This window comes from Lactuca virosa, chromosome 6, assembly GCF_052849685.1.
Source record: "Lactuca virosa cultivar CGN04683 chromosome 6, Lactuca_virosa_CGN04683_v6, whole genome shotgun sequence".
NCBI lineage: Eukaryota > Viridiplantae > Streptophyta > Magnoliopsida > Asterales > Asteraceae > Lactuca > Lactuca virosa.
In genome coordinates, this window is record NC_136431.1 from 79743453 (window position 1) to 79767231 (window position 23779).

The 23779-nt window shown below is 37.0% G+C and overlaps 1 protein-coding gene across 1 annotated transcript; it reads right to left on the reverse strand.

Annotated features, from left to right (window-relative positions):
• Positions 1–20463: 20463 nt before the first annotated feature.
• Positions 20464–23172, reverse strand: LOC145120958 (uncharacterized). Its single transcript, XM_079056744.1, has 6 exons — positions 23085–23172; positions 21993–22662; positions 21289–21380; positions 21109–21198; positions 20734–20847; positions 20464–20632 (listed from the first exon to the last, which is right to left on the reverse strand). Exons 2-4 carry the CDS (start codon positions 22560–22562, stop codon positions 21192–21194), a joined length of 669 nt encoding a protein of 222 aa, XP_078912870.1. The 5' UTR covers positions 22563–22662; positions 23085–23172; the 3' UTR covers positions 20464–20632; positions 20734–20847; positions 21109–21191.
• Between the last annotated feature and the right edge of the window lie 607 nt (positions 23173–23779).

Sequence of the window (23779 nt, forward strand, 5' to 3'; positions counted from 1 at the left end):
CTGCTTTGCTTTCCCATTTCATATGCAGCACACAAATGTTCCTTGTCAAACTTGAGAAGTGGAAGTCCTCGTACATGATCACCAAGAACTAGCTTGTTGATGTCTTTGAAGTTGAGGTGCGAGAGCCTTCGGTGCCGCAGCCAACTTTCGTTAGAATGAGCTTTCGTTAGTAGGCATACAAATGGCTTCCCTTGTATTGGATTAAGGTTCAATGGATACATTTCACCTTTTCTTTGAGATTTCAGCAGAACATTCTTGGTCTTCTTTTCTATTATTTCTGACCCTTCATCATCGAACGAAACCTTCAGTCCGGTTCCCACCACCAGTTGCGAGACACTGATGAGATTGTGTTGTAAGCCTTCTACATATGCCACCTTTCTGGTTGAGAAATCACCATTTGTGATCATTCCATAGCCTTTTATTGTTCCAAAAGAATTGTTCCCATACTTGACACATCTACCATCCTTCAGAGCCCGAAACTCCCGTAACTCTTCCCTTCTCCCTGTCATGCGACGTGAGCAACCACTGTCAATATACCATTCATCGTCGAACTGCTCGTCATGAATAACCTGCAAAAATTAAGCAGATTTAGGAACCCAAAGTTTCTTGGGTCCTTGTGAGCCTTTTACTGAATAGGGAATAGTAAGAGAAGAATCAACCAAAAAAGTTCATTTTATTAAGGTGGTTTCATCTTTTCTTTTAATTGTGAAAACTTTGATTTTGTTAGTTTTTGTTTCTTTAGCCTCAGACTTTGGAATTGTGTTCTTTTTGTTCACAAACTTTTGGTTCTGTTTCCTAAAGTTAGCAGTCATTTTCTTGGTCTTCTCTTCATCTTCCGAGACCAGCTTCCATTTTCCCTTTATATCCACTTTTGGATATTGCTTTGAGTGAGAGGGATGAGTTTTAGGAGCGAAACCTGGCTTTAGGTTCTTTCCGTATGAAGATGGAGAACCGAAACCACTCTTTTGATTTCGTTTGCTTCCATTTTGGGAGCCGAAACTACTCTTTCGGTTCGCTTGATTGCAGGAATGGCATTGAGTACAAGAAGTAGATTTCACTTTGATTTTGCTTCACCGGTAAGGAGTGAAGATTTATCTGAGTGAACATAATCAGGGTTTTGGAACTTCCAAAACTACTTCCTTTCAGAGAGATTCTTCTTATATCTCCTATTATGTTGATGTTTCTTCTCTGCCCACTGCTTTGGAGTTTTATGGATATTAGCTTTGGGTTTCGGTCTTTCAACACTAGTTTTGCTCTTTAGTGAGGAGGTTTCGCTTGTCGCCTTAACTGGTTCTCTTGGAATCCTTTTGGTACCACTTGTGCTTGGTACATCAAAATGTGTAGGCTTGTTGAGTGGTTCTGCCACATATCTGCCTTTGACCTTCCATGATGTTTTCTCAGACAGACCAACTGTTTCATCAGCATTGTCAATTGGAGCTGACCAGAAATACTCCTCACAGCCATCAGCATTGTCTTCGTTTACTATAGCTGTCAGCTCAGTTGTTTGTTGTTGTGTGACACCTGTAACTGCATAAACCTGATTTGGTGTGCTTTGCACCTTTTGATATACCACAACCTTTTCTTTTAGAATTCTGGACTTATTTTGGGTTAAACGAGCGAACTCAACGGAATTTTCAGAAATGAGATTTTTGATAGGTTCAGGTTAGCTTTTGACAAATTCAGAACAGTCCACCACATCCTCTACGGATATTTCACTCATATCATCATCCTCACTAAATTCAGAAGTATTTTCAACATCAGTTTTGTTTTCTGAACTTAACTTGGCATTCAACGAGTCAAACTTCAGCATGGTTTCGGTTTTAATTTTTAATTTGTCATTTTCGTCCAAAAGGTTCTTAAGCATGTCCTTATGGTCTTTGGACTTGATGAAGGACTCGACTTTGTCAAGACCAATTCTGTATGATGGTGAAATATCATTGGAAGATACGACAGCTTCACAGTTATATGCATCAGCATCAATTTCATCCTCCTTAAATTCAAGGAAGGGCATAATCATACGATGAATTTTCTTGCCCATTTCACAATTCAAATGCAGTTGGGTAATATTTGAATATAAACGCTTAGCAATTAAACAAAAAACATTTCTCTGTTTTAAAAGCTTTAAATTATCCCTTTGCAAATAAATTGTCTCATCCTTAATCCTAACTAACTCGATCTCCTTTTGCTCTATCCAGATCCGTCTCTCCTCACTCTTCGAAGACACCCTGCTGAGTTGATCAGTTAGGTTAGAGTTTGTTAAGCGATTCTGTATTAAACTGCCACTTAAACTGGAAAATTTAGATTTTAGTTCATTCAGTTCTTTTTCATAGTTTGTGACAGGGATTTTTAACGATTCGAGAATCGATTGTACCTTCTTGATCAACTGGCCGCATTCGTTGATCTGCTCGCCAATAGGTTTGGCACGCGAAGCATCTGTCTTCTCGCTCCCTTGCTTCATCACAACCTCCGTCAGTAGTATAGCCTCTCATTTGTGACACTCCTGTAGTCACCATCAAGCACTCCTCTGCACTTTCGGTTTCATCTTCTTTTGCAAAGAAAGCCCTGCCATGTGTGGGTTTACGGACTTCTTCATCCTCAGAGTCTGTAGACCAGACTTCCACACCACCAAACTCATCGTCCACGAGATTTTCCTGCACAGTTAAAGCATTCATAGTGTTGTTAGCAACAACTTTCTTCTTCTTTATTTCTTCTAGCTTTCGCAGGTAGTAGGCTTCATCATCTTCATTCTCGTTCTTTTCTGACATCTTTCTCAAGACACAATCTTTGGCAAAGTGATTTTTGCCTTTGCAGAAGTGACAATCAAACCCAGAGTCACCAACAAGCTTATTATACTTCTTCGGTTCTTCATGCTGAGGAGAGTTCTTTGGTTCCTCCTTTGCTTTATCCGAACCATATTTTCCTTGCCAGTTTTGGTTCTTTGAGATAGGAAACTTTCTACGCACGAACTTCTTTGGATTAGAGACCATCAAAGCATATTCTTCATTGGTTAGATCAAATTCTGAAAGATCTAAATCTTCTTCTTCTTTAGCCACGTTCTTTCCTTTTGATATGAGAGCTAAGGATCCCATGCTTGAAACAACATTCATTTCTTTGGTCACTGCATTTTTGTGTGATTTTAGAATCCCCACTAACTTCGCCAAGGAGTAAGTTTTGAATTGTTCATGAGCCTTTACTGTAGACACCACTGCCATCCATTCGGTTCTTAGGCCATTCATGAATGTGACCTTTTGCTCAATTACCTTCCTTTCTATGCCATGCTTTATCATTTTGCTGAGAAGATGATTGAAATGATCAAAGGCTTGAATGAGCTTCTCTTCTGGTTTTTGCTTGAAGTCTCCAAACTATGAAAGCAGTAAAGTTTGGATAGAGTGCTCAAGATCCTCATCAGTGGAATATAACTCCTTCAGTCTAACCCATATCTCGTTTGCCGTCGTGCATGAACTGACCAACCTGAATGTGTCAGATTGTAGAGCGAATCTGATCATTCTTAGTGCTTTAATATTGCTCACAAGCTTATCCTTCTCGTCTTGAGGAACATCCTTTACATCAACCACGAGTTGGTTGTACTCCTTTTGCGTCTTGATAGTCCTGTTTGTGCTAGAGTGAACAAACGGACCTGTAGATATCGCTTCCCAGATTAAGTACCCATTATCTTCTGAACCAATCACATATTCTTCAAAGTGATGCGTCCAGACTTCATAATCTTGAGTATATAGGATAGGAATCCTGGTGGTTGATCCAATACTGTTGGAGATGTTGATTGGGTTCTTTTGTGAATCGTCAAGAGACATGATGATTTTGTTTTGAAACCTGTTTAAGATCAGACTAGTAAACAAAGTTAGAGTATGATCGAAGTCCAAGAACAGCGTCAATGAAGAATGGCGGTTCTAGCAGAAAACGATAATAGCGGAAAACCCTAAAACCTTCTTCAACAGAAGAGATGCGTATGGATTACACAGTCTCCTGCTCTGATACCAATTGATGAGTTGAGAACTCTTTAGATCGATTAGATCTTCAACAGGTAAAACAATAAGAATAAAATATACTGGAACACTCAATGAATCAATCCGTATGTCGAATGATTAAAATATAGTCACACCTCAGAAGAGCTCGACTAAGAACTTCCTCTGTAGAGGTGTGCTAGGGTTTATAGTACAATCAATGAGATAATAATCAAAGCGTTAATGACAAGGATGCATGCATGCACCTTATATACTAAAACCTAGAAAGATAAACACGATTGGACAGACCCAAACCGAGAATACATAATGGACCGAACTACTAAGGCCCAATGGCGCAACCCTTTAAACCCAACATCTGTACTCCTTCCCCCTCCATTGTAGCTTCATGTTTTCATGAATATGTCGTAAACAGAACCTGTGTTCAGCGCTAGGGAATAGGTTGGCAATGGCAAGTAAAATCCCCTAATTAACAAGTAACAAAAATGTTATTTTTCTAAATGTAATAGACAAAATTACACAAATGTTAAAAACAAGTATCATAAGAACATTTACCTTTTTCCTGTCAGAAATGAATGTGAAGTTTGAATTTGTAGGCATCTCCAAATCTTCACCTAGACACTCTAGAAACCAACTCCATGAGCTTTTGGTATCGGCTTCAACTATGGCATATGCTAGTGGGTAGATCCTATTATTGGAATCAAGACCCACCACAGTGAGAACCTGTCCAGGGTAAGGCCCCTTCATGAAAGCCCCATAGAATCCTAAAAAATCTCTTAAACCTGCCTTAAAACCTAGTTTCAATGAACCTAAACATACATAAATTCTCTTAAACATCCTAGTTTCCAAGTTTGTATTTGGTTCACTGTATACATCAATCTTCACAGTTGTTCCTGGATTGCACTGTTGTAATTCTAGTACGTAACTCCTGAGAAGGTTGTATTGCTTTTGATAATCTCCATACACATGTTTTAGTGCAAGTTGTTTAGCCCTAAAGACCTTCATTCTTGACATCCCCACCCGGTATGTATTTTGTAACTCTACACGCAAAGCTTTGACTGGGATAATTGGGTTTCCTTCCACTTGTTGAAGAATGGTGGTTGCAAGAAACTTATAAGTACACGCTTTAATAGATCTTGACTGCACACATCTATGCTCATGAACCAAAGTTTTAACCATCCAATCGCTTTCTTCATCAGATCTAGAAATTAATACCACCCAAGGGCATGTTGCTTTTTGTGAACTGACTGTTTTGTCCTTGCATTTGATTCTGCATTTTGTCCATGGGCCCACCTGTCATTTCCGGGACCTCGCCCCTGCATTTTGCCCTAATTCTTTTTTTATCATTTTTTGCAAAGTAAATGTTTCTCCTAGTTCGAATTGAATGCATTTTAATGTATGCCTTCACTTCTGATGAGGATTTAAATATTTGACCCAAGTGGAATGCAGTTTCATGTACTACTCCTGATGAACACGTGGTTGGTTTTTTTAACCTTCTCATCAACTTCTTCAGCTCGTCTTCTTCTATACCAGCTGATTCAAACAACTATGTATCTATCACCTCCAAATCCTCATCAACTATGACATCAGGTGCATTGAATGATTGGTGGTTATCTAGATTTGGAAAATTCTCCACACCACTGTGGAAGTCTTTCATATCCACTTCGACATCCTCCACCATATTAAGTTCATCCACTAAAAAGTAACTATCCTCACTTATACTTCCATCGGTACTACTCTCATCACTAATAACATCCCCAATTTTTTCATTGTCTACCACCCTATCACCACAATATTATAAATCTTTGTCCCCCATCTGTTGGTAATCATTATGATCCATATAAAAGAAAAGATCAAAGTATTCTGAAAAACCAACATCTTGGACTTTTTTAAGCTTCTCACATGCAGCTTGAACTCTAGCATCTTTCACTACATCTCCAACAAAATGTCCAAAAGGTACAATAGACCTAGAAAAGTCATAGTTCTCATTCAAATCCAATTTTATACTACATGATCCTACCTCTGTACTAGTAAACGTTTTTCAATTGAGTTCAGGAGAAATAGGCTCGTTTATCTCTTCCAATACGACCTTATTTGGACACATAAAGTATGTATGGAGTCTAGTAGTTCCATGTTCAGTATACACCATAATCTCTTTGTGATTAGCGACATGCTTACTTAACAGAAGTACATCTGAGTCGTTACCTAGAGGAAGTAACCCATAATCGATTTCAATCTCTGGAATCAAGAAGTGGTAGTAGATAGGCTCACCATTGATATAACCTATCTCCTTCAGCATATCGTCTAACTCATGTACGGAAAACACGTCCATGTCTACGTAGTCAACATAGTCAATACTCCCACCTACGTAAGGTCTTCCTGGGTATTTTGTGAACATACCCCTATGGTGAATCTTGAATGTGCATAAACTACTTAACCCAACTGAAAAACAAATCAATAATGATATGAGGAAAGAATGAAGTCTCAAAATTGAATGTGCATAAATTACTTAACAAAATTGAAAGTTGTTAACTGATCAATCACCATAAGCTTTGATCATGTCAGGATTTTCTGAGAATTTTGAACGGACATTCCACAAAGTTAGAACCATCGCAAAATATGAAGATGAAAACCTTAGTTTTCGTTTGAGTTTTGAAGTGATGAAGATGAAAAACCAGAGGGAGAAGAAAGGGTCGGTTTCTTGGGGTAATGTAAATGATAGCTGGCTGTAAGGATCATTTATGAATATGATCAGATCGTGTAATAAAGCAAAAGACCAAAATACCCTCGTGTGAGGGTCACGTGATTTTGATAAATGGCAACAATCAAACAGAGTCAGTCATAAGGACTGTCCGTGCAACAAATGGGAACCACAGGGACTAACTCATTCAAAATTCCTCATAAGGACTATCTTTGGTCTCTTGTGCCAACCATAAGGACCGTCTGTGTAATTTTGTCTTAACTGTATGAAATATGTGACAAGTTAGCTACATAACTGAAAAAAGGTACGTGTGTGAAAACCGTCAATTTTTGGTCAAGTCAAAATCAACCAAAGTCAACAAGTCAAATCGGTCAACTCATCTAACCCTTGTATATTAGGGTTTCCATTATGATTCTTATTGTATTACTCGCAATCTTAATACAAAGTATCACTTAGAGTTTTCATGTGTTCGGAAATTCTAAACCCTAATGGTAAGTGATGAATCTACTCGATAAAACATTATTCCATACCCCTCGGGAGCGTATAACAATCATAACGAGACTTAACGTGGTTTACAAACCTTGCGTTACAAAGCCAAACACTCAAAAAGGTCACAAAAGAAGTCTCTCCCAATCTCTTTCACTCTATCTCTCTCTACCTCAAATCTCTCTCAAATCTCTCTAAGTATGTGAAATCTCTCTAAGTTTGTGAAATCTCTCCCAAATCTCTCCAAGTATGTGAAATCTCTCCCAAATCTCTCTCTGGATGAGAAATATCTCCAAGTGTGTGAAATCTCTCCCAAATCTCTCTCTATACGAGAAATCTCTCCAAGTGTGTCAAATCTCTCCTAAATCTCTCTCTGAATGAGAAATCTCTCCAAGTGTGTGAAATCTCTCCCAAATCTCTCTCTGTATGTCAAATCTCTCCAAGTATGTCAAATCTCTCCCAAATCTCTCTCTGAATGAGAAATCTCTCCAAGTATGTGAAATCTCTCCCAAATCTCTCTCTGTATGTCAAATCTCTCCAAGTATGTCAAATCTCTTCCAAATCTCTCTCAACTTTTTATAATCACCCGGGGCATCCCGACGCTTAATTTAGTCGAAAACCGCTCGAAAATAGAAGTCTACGCGAAAAACAGCCTTAAGGAGCCGAAACCTCTTAAGGAGTCGAACCCTCTTAAGGAACTGAACCTCCCTTAAGGAACCGAAACCTCCTAAGAACCGAAACCACCTCCTGAACCGAACCTGCTAAGGAACCGAAAGTAACCTTCGGTCCGAGAGGCCACCTTCGGTCCAAGCCTTGACCTTCGGTCCGAGATCTTGACCTTCGGTCCCTTCTGATGAGCCGCCTGCGAGACCTCTCGGTTCCCATATACAACCGAACCCTACCTTCGGTTCTATGCTCCTAAAGAGCCGAACCTTCGCACCTTCGGTCCTGAATTTCAGAAATTGGCAATTTTTGCCCGGTTTTCAATATTGTTAGCGTTTTGAGCCCGTTTTTCGTGATTTTAACGCAGGATTTTCACCCAAAATCATATTTTAACATATAGAACCCCATACTTCATAATTAATCACGTTTTGGGGTATAATCCTTATCGAAGAAGAGTGGGTGGGATATTATTGATGGAGTGTTGACTTTACTTTAGTGTATGACACAAGCAACCACCCATGCCCACTCCATGACCAGCCCTTGTCCTTCCACCATACCTAGTCCTTTCATTGTACTCTTTCCATCATTTTTCCAGCCACATCCTTGATCAAAGGTTGGAAGACTCCCCTCTCTCCTCACATTTCTCTCATTTTCCACCAAAGAACAAACTTCATTCGCTCTCTCTTTCTCTCTCTAAATTTCGAGATTCAAGGCTATTCTCCAAGCTTTTCTTCTAATTTTGGTAAGTATTATCATCCTCCATATGATTATTTCACTCCTTTCTACTCAAATCATAGGTTTCTTACACAAACTTCATCATATTTGTGTTAGAACTTCGAATCTTCAAGCAATCTTCTAAGTGTTCTTGAGTTGAACACTTCCTTTATTCATAATCCATCTACTGAAATCACACAAGGTGAGTTCATACCCCTACATTTTCATGTTTTCTTCAAGTTTTAGGGGGGGAATACAAGTTAAAACACCAAAAACTTAACTAAACTCAAACAACAGCGTTCATCAGAAAAGTTGAGTCTTATTCACGGACTGTTTTGACTATCTTAAACTTAATATCTTTCAAAACTGTTTATTATGAAAATAGTTCAGGTTCATACTTTTAAAATGACTACTTGCACATCTCCATACGATTTTTCTACAATTTATGGTGATTTTTACAAAACTGCTTATCATTTCAGAAACGAATTCGGACCAGTCTGTGAATATGAACATTTTAACACAAGTTAAAGACTTCTAAAAATCATAATAAAAATTATGAATAAACTAGACACATTTTTTGAACTCTCAGAATTTATGGATTTAGTTTTCGACTCCGTATGATTTTTCCATGATTTTTCTAAAACAGTGTAGAAAGGTCAAAAACTAGTTAACAGCTTATAACTTGCATCACACTTTGTAACATGTTGAGCAAAGTGTTAATCTTTGAGAATTTCTTATCTTACATGTGTTTCTTGTTGTGGGATAATTGTATAACAGAAAATACTCACTGAATTGTAAAAATCCTCCATCATTACCAATAGTACAAAACAAGGCATGATAAACATAGTTATATATTTGCTATGCATTCGACTTACATAGAAAAGGGTTCTTATACACCACAAACAAACATACTAAACTATAATAGGTATAGTTAGGTTGCATATACATTACAAACATTTTGATAAATTATAATAGGTATAGTTTATGTTCATTTACATTACAAAAGGTTTTCATACAAAAATGGGTACAAATACAAAGTACCGGGTTTATACAAAAAGGGGTACAAATACAAATTACCGGGTTTATACCAAAAGGGGTACAAATACAAAGTACCAGGTTTTCATACAAAAAGGGGTACAAATACAAAGTACCGGGTTCATACAAAAAGGGGTACAAATACAAAGTACCAGGTTTACACCAAATGGTTTTTATGATATTAAAACTACATATCTTTAGAATTGTTAGTTTTCAGCTATAATTGCTAAGTGTACATGTTAGAGTTATATAAAATTGAATTGAAATCGACTTAGAATTGGTGGGCCCGCCTTATCTCCTGTTCCTTGTTTGGTTGTGGACCTAGGGTAGACCCATTATATTCAACGGTTTATTTAACTTAAATTTTATATAACTTATATACGCTGAGTGATTATAGAAGGAATATATGGTTCTTTCTAGGGTTCATTATCGCATAACATAGGAGCATTCATTTCACACTTAACTAAGAAAATATTGGATTTTCTGGAAATCATACTCTATCGCTTTTACAAGGAAAATGGTTTCTTCCTCAAACAAAACTCTTATGAACTCACCAACTTAATTGTTGACACTTTTCAGAACTACTTGTATTCTCAGGAAATCAATGAAACAGGAAAACATCAGCACTTTGAGGATGGGACGTTAAATCGTCAAACAGTTTATTTTGTCATCATAATGTAATTGATTTTGAAACATGTAAACATATACTATGGTGTAACCTTTTCAATTATATTTATGATGGTTGTATTTACTTTGAGCACTATTATACTCGTTGTTGTGATACTTTACATGAAGTCCTCCACCCCCGTACGTTTCCGCCATCCTTGGTTTGGGGGTGTGACAACGTGCTAGTAAGTCCTAGCACATCGTTAGTTAAAAATTCTTAAATCTAGTTTTAGATGGTTAAATTTAGAAAAAAATATAACTATTTAAAGAAAAAAAATGGAGACAAATTACAACCGGTTATATATAATATTATATTCCGCTGCTAATCCATCGAAGATAATGTAAAACTTTCTGACTGATTCAGACAACTCATCCTTCATAAATATACCAAAAAATATTTTTTTATAAACTACTAGAAAAAAGTCTTTCCTTGACAGACGAATTACGACGTACATCAGTTTTACGACAGACATCACATATAATATGTCTAAAAGTTGAGAGAGAGAGAGAGAGAGAGAGTATTTTAATGTCCGAATTAATTCGTTTTATGAGTTAATATGATATATCAAAACCCCAAATCAAAAACCAAACGTTTACAAAACATTGTTCTCAAAAGTAGAAATCATATATCAGAGTGTCCTAAATCAGTTTCATCAAAACAAAAAGGATGTGCACGATCATGTCTTTGCTTTCCCATGGTCATATGATGTACCTGAAACATAAAACTAAAACTATAAGCTACAGCTTAGTGAGTTCCCCTAAAGTACCACACACAACCATACAAATAACAGCATGCATACACTGAGCCTTCAGCATGACTGGTCTGAAGCGCCAGACCTACAGACTATCTGGACCGCTCTCAGAACCTTTAGCATGACTAGACCACCGCACCGGGCCTTCAGCCTGACTAGACAGCCTCGCAGGTGTTCAGTCTATCCAGACCGCCCTGGGTATTTTGGCCTTCAGCAAAAAGTTGGACCGCCTCAACCCAACCAACCATATTACATCAACATATACCATAACAGTCAATAATCAGCAAGTACATGTAGTCATATCAATCTACAGACCACTACCGCATAACAACATCGTATATATCATGATACAGATCTAATAGATCACTACAGCATAGCAACATCCTATATATCAGTATACAGATCTAACAGATCACTACAGCATAGCAACATCCTATATACCAGGATATTGAATCCAGTGGGTCGGCCTTGGTGCCTCTGATCCACAAGTATAGTGAGGAAAACTCACCTCTCAATTTGAAAAGATAGTTGAACATGACATTGCTCTGAATATCAGCTCAACCAGCCATCTATTCATGAAAAATGACCAAACTCAACTACCATTCAAAATACCCTTAGGTTAAACTTGGTAAACATCTTGCAAAGTCAAAAGTCAAGAAAATTAGTCGAGTCAACTCAGCTGAGTACGTTGTGCATACTCAGCTCCTACGTGGGTCGTACAAGCACCTTGACCAAATTGCGGGTTGTTGATCGTGTACGCGTAGCATACCATTTGGTACGCCCAGCGTACGCGTCTTTCAACCACCATTTCTAAAAAGTACTTATTTCATTAATCTCTTCCATCCAAAATCCAGATCTAGTCCATAAACGATGTCCTAAGTCATAAAGTTTCCAACTTTAGGACTTAACATGTCTAGAAGGTGCCTAACAACAAAAACCCTAACTTATTAACCCATTAAGACATTCTAGCATATGCATGGAAAGAAACTAAGAGCCAAGATCACATTTTTATGCATCTAAACACTCCAAAACGTCTGAAATGATAACTCATATGAATTAGAGTAACCCATACTCATAATACCAAGCTTAAAGGACCAAAAGAGCACAAATCCATGGCTAAACAAGATCTAAGTAAAACTTCATCAAGATTAAAGCTTTTTACCTCCAAATGGTGGAAAATGATGATGTGATTCTAGATCCAAAGTGCTCCACTCTTCTAAGATGGTTCCCTCTTCTTTCTTCCTCCTTCAAGAACACCAAAATGCACACTCAAGGTCAAGATTGCTTCACTCAAGAGATTAGGGTTAGCTAGTGTGACATCCTATTTTTCACGGACAAAAAAAACCGATTTGTTTATGCTTATTTAAAAACCAGAGTATCCTTTTTGAAGAATAGTATTGCAGAATTTGTTCCCAGAAAACATGATAAATATGTTATCAAAGCATTTCCGAAGACATGTATTTTATTTATATTAAAACATTGGGATGTCATCGTCAATACATAAACATAAGCATAACGAAATATTACAAGCCTTACAGTAATTTGAACTAGTGGCTTAATACTCCTTGAATCTCTCAACAAAATGTATCTTTAACATCGCTACATGTGATACAATAAACTGAGTGGGTCAGGTTGGGAAACCTGGTGAGTACATAGGGTTTTCAACCCACAATAATATAATGATTATGTTTAATCATCAAACAATTGACCCCATTTCCCATCCCCATTATCTTCTTTATTCTTAAGGATCTTCCCTAAAAATCATCTATTCTTCAGTTATTCATTCCTAAGGATTATCCTAAGGAAAAGCAACGAAGTCCATCGCTGTCAGGGTTTATCTAGCAGACACTAAGTCCATAGCTGCCGATGTTATCTATTAGGCACACCTGCCATTGTTATCTATTAGGCACAGCTGCCATTGTTATCTATTAGGCACAACTTCTAATGTTATCCATTGGGCAAATCTGGCAGGATTTTTAGAGTACATCTGCTGAACACGTAGTTCAAAAACACCTACAGGTTGCGAGCCTGCTAGCGTTCCACTTGACTGTCTAGAATCGTCTGTGGTTGTCATCTATACTCTGCTAGATGACCGGATCAACGTTAAAATCTAGGCTTCTCATCATCTTTCACCTCTCAACATCTATATCATCTTTCATCTCTCATCCTCGATATCATCTTTCATCTACCCATCTTTATCCAATATATCTATAGGTAGAAAAGTACATATACAGATTAAATAAAGTAAAACATGTATAAATCGTTCATCTAGCATAAATATCAGGAACATAGATAATAAGCACATATAGCATGTATTAATATTAAATACTTCATATCTATGTGTAAGATGAAAGTAACTATGCACTCATTTGTTAAAGTGACGACTCGAAATTCAGACAGCGCTTCGCTTCTAGCAATTGTCTTTTCCATGGACGAAACCTAGTATTAGTATCACTAAGTTTTAGTTTATCATTTATTGCGACTAATTAATAGTCTACATTCATCATTAACTCAAAGTCTACTTTCATGATCTATCAAGTAAGGAACAACCAGGTAGGATCATATTGGATGTAGGGTCCGTTTGGTATACAAAGTATATTGTTTGGAAATATCACTCTAAACACCTCACTAAATCACAGCCTAGACATCATCTTTGTAAGTAGATCAATTAGTATAACGACTTTGAATCACTGATAAATCTTGTTTATAGGTTCATAATAACGATAATGAACTTAAACATAAGTTATACTTAAAGTACAGTAAGCATAACTCACTTACAGGGGGGTTTAGCGAGAAACTGGTCTCTGCGCGGGCAAAACTTATGAGCCAAAAGCTCTTCTTCTCGAGGCTTTCTGGCGCTCTGAGGCTCGCTACTAAGACCTAGGAGTTGCTAGGGAAAGTCTTAGAAGGTTTGCGGGTGTTTGAGAGAGAATGGGTTGAAGAGGTGTGAAGAAATGAGTGATTTGTGCCTTTATTTATAGGATGTGAAGAGGTCGTATATTGGAAGTACTCCAGCATTATGCTGGGCGTAATGTGGCCACGTGTCACCATCTGGTGGCAAGTCGTGGAAAAGAAGGTGCGACCCAGATCGCGCCACGTGTCACTCGCTGGTTACTCCAAAAACTAATTATCTTCTAAAATCCGTAACTTTTGCATACGAGCTCCGTTTTTACGTTCTTTATATCCACACGTACGTATCGATGGTATATACAACTTTCGTTTAGACTCTGTTGGCTAATTTTTACTTTATTTTTAAAGTTATATTTTAACAGGCTTAGACAGTGAAAGTCCATTAAAAATTCATAACTTTGTCGTACGTCGTCCGTTTTCGACTGTCTTTATATCATTGAGCTCCTATTAACGGGATCTTCAATTCTTGTTTAGGTTGTGTCGGCTAATAATCGATCGATCTAAAATTCAATTTTCGGGCTGGGCACTGCTACGCTAAATCTTAAAAAATTTGTGACTTCCTCAAATAAAGTTAGATTTGGACGTTCTCTATATGCACGCTCTCGGTTTAACGTCTACTATGAATTTCGTTTAGATTGCTATGGCTAAAAGTATTTTTTTATTCAATAATTTACTTTTTACGATACACGGAGCCATGTCAGTTTAATCGTGAAACTTCGACGGGTCATAACTTCTTCGTTATAAGTCGGATTTCAGCGTTCTTTATATGTACGGAATCCTTATGACATATACTATAACTTTGGTTAAGATTATTTACTCTAAATAATATTCTATCAAAAAGTCATTTTTAACGCTTATTATCTCTAAATTGACTAGCCCGAATCTGCGGGCGTTACAATTATCTCCCCCTTAAGATGATTACGTCCCAGAATCATCAACAAAATAGGGCTTGTATAATGACTCCATATGTTATCTTTTCGTCCTAGGTAATAATTTTAACTCTTATGTCCTTTCAAATGAGTATCTAACTCTTGGACCTCTTGACTGCTGGCGGTGCTCAACCTTGCACCCGCTCTTTATCTTATGTTGGACTTTCAATCGTAACCTTCGAGTTACATACTCGATCTTTATTGGAGACTCTTGCTCTTTCTTAACATACTTAACTTAAGATAAATTCTTTACTTCGATTACCGTAACAGACTGATGGGTCATGTTCTAATGGCCTTTCATCGTATGATGCAACGCTTAGACTCGGGTCTTTTAAAGTCAAATTCTAGAATGGAATATACCTTCCTTCATGTTCTAATGTGATATAATCACATTTTAGCATGTAGCGCTTCTAGCTACAAGCTTCTTACCTTAACTGCGATTGTGATGCTTCTATTGATCGCTTCGATTATCTTTCACTTCAATCTTCTGGATTAAGTCTGATGTTACATCGATCTTGGTTCTCTGAACCACGTAACATACTTATCTTAGTTAGACTCAATTTGATATGACCACTAGGGTTGGAATAATAATCATCTTCTTAGTCATTACAGAAACGATGGTAACGACGACATGAACAAAACATAATCAATTACTAGGGCCTTGGTAACCTTGTGACTTTCCCTGATCCAAGTGAGAGTCATGTGCTTTCGGTAGTATAGGCCTCTACTACCTTTAACACCTACTCATACTCGTCCCAAGTATTGTCTTGCAGTTCTCCAAGTCACCATACAAGAATTTCACATAGTCATTTAACACATCGGATAACATAACTAAGGTTTATATTATTTCTTGAAACAATTACATAGATATTCAAGTTCACCCTACACTAGGCCTCTTATATTAGGCTACACCACACGATACTATCTATATGGCTACCTTATATCTCGATCTTCAAATATATAGACCATTACTCCTACTCCCTTGCATCGTCACCTACTTCATCAAGGATCATTTGGAATGCTCTTGCCTTTGGCTTCGGCGAAGCATTTGGCCTTGCTGCTTCATTTTCTTCGGGAAATCTTTTGACATATGCCCCTTGTCTCCACATATGTAACATACTTTATCATTAGTCGTACAATGCTTGGAATAGTGATCGATCCTCACACACTTATAATAAATCACTTCTCCGTCGCATCTCCCATAGTGATTCTTCTTGCACTTCTCACACCACTTGGCTCCATACTTTTGGTCATCCAGGTTAGACTTCGAGAATCTTCCTTTTTTATCAGATCTTGAGGATACCTCAATCTTCCTCTTTTCTCCTGTCTTATCTTTTTCTAGACCATTTTCTCTTAGCTGGTCTCTACATTCTTAGCTGCCCAGATGGCGGCTTTCAAGGTGGTTGCTTGTTTGACCATTGGACCAAAGTCCGCTGGCAATCCATTAGCAAATTTGTTGACCTTGGAGAGTTCAGTTGGAACTAAATAAGGAATAAGATTCATTTTCTACGTAAAACTTACAACATACTCGCTGACGCTCATCCTTCCCTTCTTCAGATTCTGGAACTCATTATTGATCTCCAGAAGATCCTGCTCAGAGCAGTATTGCATTTTCAATTATACCAAAAAGTCTTCCCAATATATCTTGCTAGCTTCTCCCTTGGGCACGGTATCAGCTACTAGCCTCCACCAGCTACACGGTATCAGCTACTATAGTTTCCTTCATTTAATTGGTCAATCTTCAGTTCAGGTTGTACAATGGGTACAGTAGGTTCACCCCTATTATGTTGAAGTAGACGCCTTGTTTCTTCCATCTAATGATCCAACATCATTTGTATCATTGCTTGTACTCCTGCCATCGTGATTGGCTCGGGTGCAGCTGCTACCTCTGGTGCATGCTCAATCACTCGTGGCTAGGGCTGTCGATTACCATTTCGCAATCCACTTCGAGTTCTTATCATGTCGATCTATTCACCAAATAAGACGTTCGATGCAGTGAAGAGAATTAAGATAGGGAAAGCTTTGATAGACGTATAAATCTCCTTATCACTTCGAAAAGTTACATGTCAGTTCTAATACCGTAATTAAACGTTTAGAAAATCTAAACATATAAAATTTACAGATCCGGTCGGTAATAGATCATTGATCCGATCAAATAATAGCATCATAAGGCATATAAGGCATCTTATAGTTTAAATCATTTAGCACATAAAATCAATTTAGGCATTTCCCTTAAATAAGCTGGTGCTTGTGTCTATTCGGGCATACCTCCTAAATATAGCACACACTCATCTCATAATCATCGCTTAGAATTCTAAGTTTAAGTCTAGAAATAAATCCTTACACCTAGTTCGCTTAAACTAATGCTCTGATACCAACTGTGACATCCAATTTTTCTCGGACAAAAAAGACCGATTTGTTTATGCTTATTTAAAAATTAGAGTATCTTTTTTGAATAATAGTATTGCAGAACTTGTTCCCAGAAAACATGATAAAGATGTTATCAAAGCATTTCCGAAGACATGTATTTTATTTACATTAAAACATTGGGATGTTATCGTCAATACAGAAATATAAGCATAACGAAATATTACAAGCCTTAGAGTAATTTAAACTAGTGGCTTAATACTCCTTGAATATCTCAGCAGAATGTATCTTTAACATCGCTACCTATGATACAATAAACTGAGTGGGTCAGGTTGGGAAACCTGGTGACTACATAGGGTTTTCAACCCACAATAATATAATTATTATGTTTAATCATCACACAATTGACCCCATTTCCCATCCCCATTATCTTCTTTATTCTTAAGGATCTTTCCTAAGAATCATCTATTCTACAGTTATTCATTCCTAAGGATTGTCCTAAGGAAAAGGCACGAAGTCCATCGCTGCCAGGGTTTATCTAACAGGAACTAAGTCCATAGCTGTCGATGTTATCTATTAGGCACAGCTGCAATTGTTATCTATTAGGCACAACTGTCAATGTTATCCATTAGGCACAGCTGCCAGGATTTTTAGAGTACATCTTGTGAACACCTAGTTCAAAAACACCTACAGGTTGCGGGCCTGCTAGCGTTCCACTGGACTGTCTAGAATCATCCGTGGTTGTCATCTATACTCTGCTAGATGACCGGATCAACGTTAAAGTCAAGGCTTCTCATCATCTTTCACCTCTCGACATCTATATCATCTTTCATCTCTCATCATCCATATCATCTTTCATCTACCCATCTGTACCCAATATATTAATATGTATAAAAATACATATACAGTTTAAATAAAGTAAAACATGTATATATCGTTCATCTAGCATAGATATCAGGAACACAGATAATAAGCACATATAACATGTATTAATATTAAGTACTACATATCTATGTGTAAGATGAAAGTAACTATGCACTCACTTGTTAAAGTGACGACTTGAAATTCGGACAGCGTTTCCATTCTAGAAATTGTCTTTTCTTGGACGAAACCTAGTATTATTATCACTAAGTTTTAGTTTATCATTTATTGTGACTAATTATTAGTCTAGATTCATCATTAACTCAAAGTCTACTTTCATGATCTATCAAGTAAGGAACAACTAGGTAGGATCATATTGAAGGTAGGGTACGTTTGGTATACGAAGTATACTTTTGGAAATCCCACTTTAAACATCTCACTAAATCACAACCTAGACATCATCCCTAAAAGTAGATCAATCAGTATAACGAACTGGAATCACTAATAAATCTTGTTTATAGGTTCATAATAACGATAATGAACTTAAACATAAGTTATACTTAAATTACGTTAAGCATGACTCACTTACAGGGGGTTTTAGCGAGACAGCGGGCTCTGCACGGGCAGAACTTCTGATCCAAAAGCTCTTCTTCTCGGGGCTTTTCGGCGCTCCGGGGCTCGCTACTAACACCTAGGAGGTGCTAAGGCTTAGAGGGTTTGGGGGTGTTTGAGAGAGAATGGGTTGAAGAGGTGTGAAGAAATGAGTGATTTGCGCCTTTATTTATTGGATGTGAAGGGGTCGTATGTTGGGCGTACTCCAACATTACATTGGGCGTAATGTGGCCACGTGTCACCATCTGGTGGCAAGCCGTGGGGAAGAAGGTACGGCCCAGTTCGTGCCATGTGTCACTCGCTGGTTACTCCAAAAAGTAATTATCTTCTAAAATCCGTAACTTTCGCATACGAGCTCCGTTTTGACGTTTTTTATTTTTAAAGTTATATTTTAACAGGTGTAGACAGTTAAAGTCCGTTAAAAATTCATAAATTTGTCGTCCGTTGTCCATTTTCGACTGTCTTTATATCGTTGAGCTCCTATTAATGGGATCTTCAATTCTCGTTTAGGTTGTGTCGGCTAATAATTGATCGTTCTAAAATTCGATTTTCGGGTTGTGCATTGTAACGCTAAATCTTAGAAAATTCATAACTTCCTCAAATAAAGTCAGATTTGGACGTTCCCTATATGCACGCTCTCGGTTTAACGTCTACTATGACTTTCTTTAGATTGCTAAGGCTAAAAAGTATTTTGTCTAAAATTGACTTTTTACGATACGCGGAGCCGTGCTGGTTTAATCACGAAACTTCGAGGGGTCATAACTTCTTCGTTATAAGTCGTATTTCAGCGTTCTTTATATGTACGGAATCCTTGTGACATATACTATAACTTTGGTTATAATTATTTACTCTAAATAATATTCTATCAAAAATTTATTTTTAACGCTTATTGTTTCTAAATTGACTAGCCCGAATCTATGGACATTACAGCTAAGGTCGAGTTAGAGGATGGAGGCTGATGAATGAAAGGGTTTTGAGGCTATATAATGTTGTTTAAATAGGGTGCAAACACTACATATTAGTGTTTTGGTCCAAGCCACATACGCCCAACGTACGTTTGGGTATGCCCAACATACACTTGGGTACACCCAACGTACACAAGCCATTCCCAAAAATTACAAAAATGCCATTTGGGACCAAAATGCAAACCATTCTCATATCAAGGCCATAAATGGAATACTTGGAAATCAAGATGTTACATACATGTTTATGGGAATAACAACTTAATCAAAGTTGACGCATTATTGATTTGAGGGATATACTCATCGAGGACTTCTTTCCCGTTATCTAATCTACACTACTAGAAAAACAGTCTTTTACGACGCACAATGCGTGTCGTAAAACGCCCAGACGACCCGAAAATGCGTGTCAAGGAAGACCCTGTCATAACGAGAGACGACACGCTTTTGCGCGTCGTCTATAGACGACGCGCATTTACGACGCGCATTTATGACACACATTTACGACGCGCATTTACAACACGCAATGTGTATCAAGGAAGCCCCTGTCATAAAGGAAGACGACACGCATTTGCGTGTCGTAACCTTACGACGCACAACTATGACACGCATTGTGTATCATTAAAGCCTCTGTCATAAATGAATATGGCATGCATTTGCGTGTTATAAACTTCAGCAACCATTTACGATATACATTTAGGACGTGTTTTTACGATACTCATTTACGCATAATACAAAAATATGGAAACAAATATATACCAAAACAACCAATTTCATCCATAATATCATTTCAAAAAATTGTAATACATTGGTATTAAGGGGATCCGATTGTACATTGTTCTTAAGAGGTTTTCCCTAACTATATAACCTAATACTACATTGCTATTAAGGAACACCTTCTTGTTTCCACTTCTTATTGTTATGCTTCTGTTTCCACATGATACTTGTTTTCATCATCAACACATTAGTATTCAGAATGGCTTCAAGCATCATCAATCTATGTTATAAAATATTATACTGCTTCAGTTAACTTAATATAAACCAAAAAGAATCAAATACAAAATATAAAAGTGGAAGTGAACAAGGGGACATACTTACTTTTAATAAAACACGAAAAGAAAATGGTATAACACCAACAAAGATTTTCTTTGTTCTTGATACACCTCTACTACCCAGCATATCCTCTTTTGGAACTGTCCTCCTCATTTCAACCTAATTCAAGAACACATCAAAAAAGCAAAGGAATTATGTTCTAAATACCAATTAGAGAGAGCAATTTCAATCAATTTACCCAATAATTGATCGGTTTGGGATATATTTCATCTCCAAATGGATACCATGTAATCACTTAGCTAAAGATAAAACAAGCCAAATAGACAAAAAGGTGATGGTGGGTCAGCCCAACTCGACCCTAAAATTTACCCATTTTGTGACCCTAATATCATATAATATAATCATGAGAAGGTATCTTACTGGTCTGCCATCTATGACATGATCTTGCTCCAAGACTTTATATGCATCAATAGACTTAATTTTACAAAAAGGAAATTAGAGGGTCACAACCTGCATAAGAAAATCCATCAGCATTTTATCATACTGGAGCGTTTTGAATGTATTCATGACATAGTTGATGTTCAAGATAAAGATAACTACCCTAAGACATGGCTTTTCCAGTAGAGCAGAACCGCCCCTTCATATAAAATAGGAAAGAGAGTATTCACGACAAGAATTATGAGGGTCACAACCTGCATAAGAAAGCAGGTCAATAATTCAGAATACCTGCATATACAGTTTTATCATTTTTAGGTGTGATGGGAGCATGATAAGGACATGGACATTGGATGAATTTCAATAACAGATAACAATTTTTTTCCAATCCATCACTTGTATGCCTAGTTCATTTATGAACCATAAGAAGACCATCTACAACAGGGGGAAGAGAAGCATCAGGAAACAATTCCTAACTAACTAGATAATAATAATTATCTAATAACTCTACAGTAAATTTGGAATTTTAACTTACATGAATTTATATAAAATCCAAGATTTGCAAGAATCATAATCAAATAAGAAACTGTACCTTCACTTGCAAGGCATGACTCCTGAGCATGGGTCAAGTTCATTAAACAATAATACATTATCAACTATTAAAGACTTCCTAAACCCTGTTCACAATAAATAAAAATTATACCATAGCTTCAACATCAGAGAAGTAAGGTATGACAGCATCATCATCATAGTTGTTCTGATCCGATACATTAGAATCATCCATTGTACAATGTCAGGCTTCCTAAACCTTGTTCACAATAAATAAATAAATAAAATAATGATCAAACCAAACCATTTGTACATGTTACCTGAAGTTTAGCTTTAGCACCACCTTCCTCCATCAGTCCATTCCGGGTGATTTCTAGAGGTGTGTGTAATTGCATTGACCTAGTTTGACCAGGAATCCTAAGATGATTATTCGGCTTCACAGGAAGTGGGGCCCGATATTCAACCTCAGATGGATCGCGTTTGAAAGCAGACCCAAATTCAGGCAAAGTACTTGGTCTTGGGAAACATGGTGGAGTAAGATCTTTCCCTTTTCTTACTATGATAATCCCCTGTTCATCTTTCTCATGAGATGAAGGAGATAATGGACACATGGAATCTGTTGTAGCAACTTGTCCAATACAAGGAGGAAAAGGAGTAGAAGGGTGAAACAGTAAAAAGATATCATCATTAGATGGTATGTCTGGATCTTCCCTGTTCGAAGTGCAAATAATTTGCCCTTCTGTAAGCTGAACAGATTCTATCTGTGGTACTGATGTTGATGCCACATCATCTTGAACACCAGGAATTACATCAACATTGCATAAATCAACTTCTTGATTAGGAACATCATCCATTGTATCTTTCATATGATCCTTCACATCTACATCCATGAAAAGAATATCATCTTCATTAGACAAGTTGAGAAGAGAATCTGGTAGAATTTTGTCTCCCCACTTTGTTGAATACTTGACCCATTTTTTGCTTTAGCATCTGCAAACATCATAAGTAATTTCAGAAAACAATAAATGTAAGGTTCTTTCATGAAAACAGATCAAATTGATGTTTAATCATTTATCTATAGATACCCAAAAACAATAATAAAAATTTATTACAATATATATATTGAACATGTTCTATCATTTCTTGCCTTGCCTGCCCAAAAGAGCTTTATAAAGCACGTAGACCAATAATTAACAGAAATTTATCAAACAGATTCAAAATTAAAATCGGGAAGATAATAAATGGATAATGTCAATACAAGAAGAAATCAAGCTTAAGCAGTCCCTCCTCAAATGAAAGAATATAGACCAGAATCACATTAAATGACTAAGATTTGCTGATATGTTCTACAATAAAACATAATACATTCTACATACTTGTATGTAAACTTGTCAGCAATTGCATACACGTACTTTATCTCTGAAAATTTCTGAACGTATTATTCCCATCAGATGTTGAAAATTGCTCACAATTTGACAACATGACACGAAACTGGTGAAGCCTTTTCTGAAAATAGAAAATTAAGCTCACTATTCTATTCCAAAAGAACGAACCATTCTATTCCATCTAGCAAAACAAACAACTTTTTTTTCATTCCAATGGAATACACAATTCCATTCCTCCCTCAATTCCATTATACAAAAAATACAAAATCTAAACATTATACAAGCTCACTAAAACTCAAATAAGATTTATGATTAAAAAAAATCTAGTTACTTTTAGATAAAAATATATAACTTTATTAAAATCATGAAAAAATTGGAAGGAATCACATTTCTTAAGAATGGTCTATTCCATTCCATCGGCAATGGAACAAACCATTCCATTCCTTCATACAAACACAACCTAAAATAAAATTATTTCAAGAAAAGAATAGGAAGTAAGAAGAAGCATACACGATTTCAACTATCTTTGTTAGGCTGAAAACTTGTGGAGCAGAAGTAGACTGTAGCTCCCCCATAGAAACCTTACAAAGTGCTTTGACAAAGTCAACAATCGCCTCATTATTATGTTTCTGACTATTTGTAAACACACGACTCATTTCACCAATGTTTGAACTATCATATGAACCTCTTCTCATTGCTGCAGCTGCTGCCCGATGGAGGAT

Bases quoted from the DNA above. Each gene is read 5' to 3' on its own strand.
- LOC145120958 (XM_079056744.1), bottom strand. From the start codon at position 22,562: ATGGATGTAGATGTGAAGGATCATATGAAAGATACAATGGATGATGTT. The intron at 21,381-21,992 runs GTAACATGTACA...TTTCTTATGCAG, and splicing joins GTGCTAAAGCTAAACTTCAG to GTTGTGACCCTCATAATTCT.